We start from the raw sequence: 6,021 nt of genomic DNA on the forward strand, positions 1-6,021 counted from the left end.
GATAGTCAACCCCTATACGATTGAGCTACTAGCACGTAGGGATGCAGTGCTGCTTGCAATGGAGGTGGGGGAACATCGTACCAAAACTGTATGTCAATCTCTTTGTGATGACTGACAGGGTGATGATTTTCGGTTAGTGGCACGTCATATACTCAAAGAGATTCACTCCTATCTCTCAAGCTTTCAGGGTTTTGAAGTTCAGTTTGCATGAAGAGATGCCAATGAAGTTGCTCATCGGTGCGCTAAAAGAACGTCTTTTTGTAGTCTCTAGTGCTCTTACTCTTGATGTAGTCCTTGACTTTATGGTCTGCCTTAGTGCAATATGATATTGTCCACCTAAAGAATGAATAAAATGCCTTTTCTCGGTAAAGAAAAAAGATCATGCCCAAACTTGAACCACCTCCTAAGAGTATTGGTCATTGAAAACCAACCTATTATGGTGGGACATAGATTTCATCGTTCTTGCATCGGTGAGGGAAACCCTATTATCGTTCCTGAAACGCCTTTTTCTCGGGATAAAAACATTGTGAATTCATGAAATATGGTCACCCAAATTTCATGGAAAATGGTCACCCATATCCATAAGAGCACGCCGTCGCAAGCTCCCTTTGAGAATTCTTCAAGAAGGGTAGACGGTCTCTCTATTTCTGCTTCCACGATCTCCCTTCGAGCAACATTTTTCCTCTAGAAAATTATCATATTTATTTTCAATGGGATTTTCATGCTAATTTTTCCACCTCGTGAGATTTGTGAGGCATGGCATCCTAATTCGTCTTGTGTCTCGCCAAAGGGGTCACTCTAATAATTGGGAATCAATCATTTAAAATGTTGCTGTCAAGAATGAAATCATCACTGCTAGCGTGCACCTAACAGCAACATCGCTATTACCATATCGTTCTCCTTCATCTGCTGATGAAAATGAGTTGCAGAGAATCTGGTCCGCTGCACATGGCCCTCGTGGCATCAATTCAGGCTTTGAGAGCTCAAATCATGTACTCACTCCGTCCCAAAACTCCTATCTTAAATTTGTCTAGATACGGCGTATCTAGACAAATTTAAGACAGGAATTTTGGGACGGAGGGAGTAGATTATGAAGTGTGAACTAGCCAGGTTAAGCCTGGGCAGAAGGAAAATAGACACGTCGCATACAAGACTTGCAATGAAGGTAAATCATACAACTTTGAGTCAAGATCAGATAACACAGTGAGAGCTAAAAAGAAGAAACTGAAGTTTTACTAAAGCGGCGACAAGTAATATGGATCGGAGGGAGTATCAAATTTCGAAGTACTATCTGGCATTTGATGATTTGCTAACCTAATGTAAAAATGAATGAATACAACAGCATGGACAACTAAAAACAACACAATGTGATATTTGTGATATTTTTCAACTATATGTCTGTGTAATGAGAAAAAAAAGCATGTGTATGGTCCATCAGCCCCTGTTGGCGAGTAATGAAGCCTCGTCGTCATCTTGCCCTACATCAAGATGCTCCTGGGTTTTGCATTCCTGGAGCGAGGCATCGGTGCTCGGATTCTTGTCAACGGTAAGAGAGGTTAGCTCGACGTTCTCTATTCGTCGAGCCTCAGCACCGTCATACTCATTCAGCAGATCAGCAGGAAGGATGTTAGAATTCGGGTCACTTCTCGGCACCAAGAATAGCAGTGCCAACGGTAGTAGCCTCATCACATTTCGGATCAGGATCGCGGCCCAGAGGTTTTTGAACTCTGTTCTTGTGATCCTTAACAAATGAAGGAGTAGCCCACCGATCCAAGATGCTGACAGCACGCCAATATTGTCAATGGACATGAGCAGTGCGAAGAATGTGCCCTCGATGCCAGCTGGGCAAAGCTTTGAGCTGAGCACCAAAAGAGGCATCCACTTAATGCGGTTGATCATCTTGGCGACCCCCTCGTCGATCACAGCGAAGTAGTAATCAGGTATCCCAAGTTTTAGATTTAGACGAAGCACCAAGATCAGATCAAGCATTCCTGACAGGCTTAGTAGCAACTGACTTGAACAAAGAACGCTGCGAAAAGAGTGGTCCCTAAGAATATTTTGATAAAGTATAACTCCAACAAGAGATCCCACCGAACCAATTGCGAAGATAAACCCAATGAATCCCTGGTAAAGTAGAAAAAAATTTATTTCGGTCATGCATCAAAGATAAGTAAATGCTATATTTGCATCAATGTGCCCACACCGCTCCTTTTTTATTTGATGCTTTATAATAAGAAGCAAACTTTCCAACATTTGTTCGGGAATATATCCAAAACTATCTATATTGCATATAAATATATGTATTGGGTTTTTCTTTAAAGTAATTTATTGATATCATAATTTTACAAAAATATGTTAATTTGAAGATATGGAACATCTCGAAAAGATATTGCAGTCAAAATAACATCTTGGAAACTATGAAAAGTCTATAACATGAAGTGAAAAGGAACACATGGAGTCATTTCAGATATGTCAAGTACAGATGAATTTTCCCCGGGAAGAAAGTATAAAAGAACTGTAGTGTCATGAAAAAAGAAGCCAAAGGTCCAAAGAAATTACGAACTACTCCCTCTGTTCTGTAATATATGTCGCTGGAGTAGCTGAACTTCAGCTACCCCAGCGACATATATTATGGTACAGAGGGAGTATATTATAGCACAAAAATGCATAAAGATGTAAGGTGTACCTCAGAGAAAGATGGCCCTGCACTTGGATCTGTGTACCAGTAGAACATTCCTTCTTGAATATCCACACTGAGAGCAAGCGACATGTACATGTAAAAACATGGCCGCCATACTTCAGGGCATTTTAAGGTCCTTAACATTTTTCCACTGGCTTCTACAAACTTCTTATGAGCCTAGTTTGTGGTTTCAGACAGAAAATTTAGTGCATGCATACAAAGTACTTATATCTGATCTCAAACAACACGAGGAAAACATTCTACTAACCTGCCCGTATGGGAAGTTAGGGATATGGACATCCTTTAGCAGTATTCCAGCTAAAATTACCAAGGCAGAAGGTATGGTTAAAATGCCAAGGGTTCCCTTGAGAAAGACAAGATTTATCTACTATCAGATTCCAGAAACCAGTACCATCCAAAGTAGTAATAAATGATAATTTACTTCCTACACGGCAAAATAGAGGAGCACAAGCTTGGTGTACTTATTCTCTATGCTTTTTTTTTTGGAAAAGGGGGATCACCCCCGGCCTCTGCATCCGAAAGATGCACTCTATGCATAACCAGAGTGTATATGTGGATAAAATACTCTGGATTGGATTTATGAGGAAGTTATCTAGCTCATTTGATTAGAGATGATCAATGATTGGGAAGTACAGAGCACTAAAATATTGAGTATTATGAGCTGGTGATCCTCACCTGTGATCCAATTGCATGAACAAGAAAACCACTTATTGAGAATCCAATAAGACCTCCAACAGATGAACAGAAGCCATTTAAGCTCATCATGTCAGCCGCGAGATGAGGGTGTATTAGACTGTTTTCGGCCACACAGGCATCTATAGTTACATCAGCTATTGCTACACTTGCACTCCCAGACATCAATGCCAACAATGCGAACATCACATGAAGCTTGCTGTGGAGAGAGACTATAAGCATGGCAATCACTCCCATTATGCCTGTGTATTCCTCAGAAAACAGGGAGGGGGCAAAATTAATAAACAAAATCCATAGCCTGGTACCAATAATAGTTACATTTAATCAAGAGAACGGCAGTAAAAATAATAGTTAGCATTTCCCTATATGCAATTCAGTTATTCAGAAGTGAAATATGGATATCCCAATGGCAAAACAAGTTTGTTTTCTGATGTGGCTCATCATCATTCGGATACATAGTACCATAGTGCATAGCAGCAAGACAGACCTATCTGAGCCACAGGCATAATCGACGCCGTCAATTTGGTTCATCACTGGTCACTAATCACTATGCTTCGGCAGCACCAAATGCTGAAACACTACCACAAGTCTACAATTCAGATAGTTGTTGCCGATTTGGTGCACTACATGATCATTTGGATGCATAGTGCATAGCAGCGAAGAAATGCCTATCCTATCTGAACCACAGGCATAATCGACGACGTCGATATGGTTCGTCGCTAGTCACTAATCACTGTACTTCCCCAGCACCAAATGGTCAAACACTATCACAAGTCTACAATTCAGTCAGACTTTCAGTTTACAGCTCATCAGTACACAAGCGTAACCAAAAGCCCAAAACAGTATGGTTGCTCACCTGCAAGGACGAAGTAGGGCCGGCGCCGGTAGCCGGCGACGGGGAGCACGTCGGTGAGCAGGCCCCAGACCGGCTTGACCAGCCACGGGATGGAGGTGACGCCGTGGTACACCTGCGCCGCCGACGGCTGCACCTTCTGCACGTCCTTCCAGTAGTAGTCGGAGGCGACGCGCGAGATGCCGCCCCCGAGCCCCTGGCTGATGCCGTAGGTGGCCACCACGCCGAGCACGAAGCTCCAGTGCAGCTCCCTGATCAGCATCCGGAACCACGCCACCGGTGACAGCACCCAGCCCACGGCGCCGCCCGCCTCCGCCTCCTTGGCCGGCGGCGACCCCCGGGCCTCCTCGATGAGCACATTGGCCTCCCCCCTGTCCTCGGGGAGGTCGTGGGCCGGCTGAGGCGACATCTTCTTGGCTTGGCTGCTCCCGCGCGAGATCTCGGAGATCGCGCGCTAGAGCTTGGATCCTACACTGCCTCTCGACGAGGCGCTCCGGGCTGGATCTGGAGCCTGGACGCCCAAGAACGGCAGATTCGGCGGGGTTTCTTGAATCCTGAGCGCCGGCGAGACAGCTGAGTGATCGGAGCTGAGAGCTAGGTGCATCTCCGTCGATCTAACAAGCTTCTAAAGCCTCAGAAACCCCAAGAAATTCAGCGCTTGGGCAAGAACATCAAATCGATCGAAGGCCGCCTGAACCTTTCCGCGCAAAAATGGGGAAATTGGTGCGCAGGAAAGGACAAGAAATTGGATTGCAGCAGAGTGGTGAGCAATTGCTTTCACGAAGAACACCGAATTGAGCAGCCAGATGCGAATGCTTGTGGGTAGTGGCCTGCGAACATCAGAGACTGGTGAGTAAAACAAGAAGAGGTGAGAAAAGAAATGGATCGTGGGCGGAAGCGGAAGTCCTAGAAAATGGAGGAATCCTTTGGGATTTGCGAGGGGGGCGTGAGGATAGCCGTTTGACCTCTTTCTTGTCTTTAATTATTTGATTATGTTTGCTGACAAGTACGTACTGCTTAAGCCCCTCTCGCTATCAGGTGGGCCAACCAGCATGGGGCCAGTTGGCAGTGGGTGTGCACGCTAAGACGTTAATTGTGACTGCGTGTTCCTCGATCGGTTCTGCGCGCGATGGACTGTGGAGAACATTTTCCGGTGAAACGGGAGATTCCGGGCACCTAATGCACCTTACGATTTTGGAATGTTGGATGAGGAATTGGTGGACAAGATTAAAACATAGACGGAGATGTGAACGCGCGTTGCAAAACAAACCTTGCATTTAGTACCTGTTCGGCAATCCACCGGCTCCGCAAAATACAAGGATCTGCGGAGTACCTATTTGCTTGCTCCATAGTTTTTAACTCTGGCTCCCGCTGCTCTCGGAGTGGAGTCGTGGAGCGGAGGGACTCTGAACAGGCTTTTAATCAAACTCAACCACACTTCGGTTTTCCACCATGGTTTCGATACAATGGTTTTATTTGTAAGAAATGTAAGGACGTATTGTGGATGCGCCAGAAACCTGTATTTGAAAGCCGTGTGTCTCTCTAACAAACATGGAAAACAAACCTATCCTCGTATGTTTTTGCAAATGTGCGAGGAACCCATTTCAAGCCAAACCACATCCATCGGTTTTTCATTCAGCGCCCCCCAAGACCCGGGTTGTGTTGGTTGCACTTATTCTTGTGTGTAACTGCACATGTTCTCAATAGACTATGGTACTCCACCAGCAGCTTATTAAGGAAGGTCTTGCCTAGTTCTCCACCGTTGGCAACTTTC

At 44.9% G+C, this 6,021-nt stretch overlaps 1 protein-coding gene across 1 annotated transcript; it reads right to left on the bottom strand.

Annotated features, from left to right (window-relative positions):
- Positions 1-1,211: 1,211 nt before the first annotated feature.
- Positions 1,212-5,217, bottom strand: LOC123165843 (probable folate-biopterin transporter 2). Its single transcript, XM_044583580.1, has 5 exons — positions 4,251-5,217; positions 3,377-3,636; positions 2,949-3,044; positions 2,687-2,857; positions 1,212-2,124 (listed from the first exon to the last, which is right to left on the bottom strand). The coding sequence occupies exons 1-5, from the start codon at positions 4,654-4,656 to the stop codon at positions 1,435-1,437; spliced, it is 1,623 nt and encodes a 540-aa protein (XP_044439515.1). The 5' UTR covers positions 4,657-5,217; the 3' UTR covers positions 1,212-1,434.
- Positions 5,218-6,021: the final 804 nt, after the last annotated feature.

The sequence above is a fragment of the Triticum aestivum genome, chromosome 7D (genome assembly GCF_018294505.1).
Source record: "Triticum aestivum cultivar Chinese Spring chromosome 7D, IWGSC CS RefSeq v2.1, whole genome shotgun sequence".
Classification (NCBI taxonomy): domain Eukaryota; kingdom Viridiplantae; phylum Streptophyta; class Magnoliopsida; order Poales; family Poaceae; genus Triticum; species Triticum aestivum.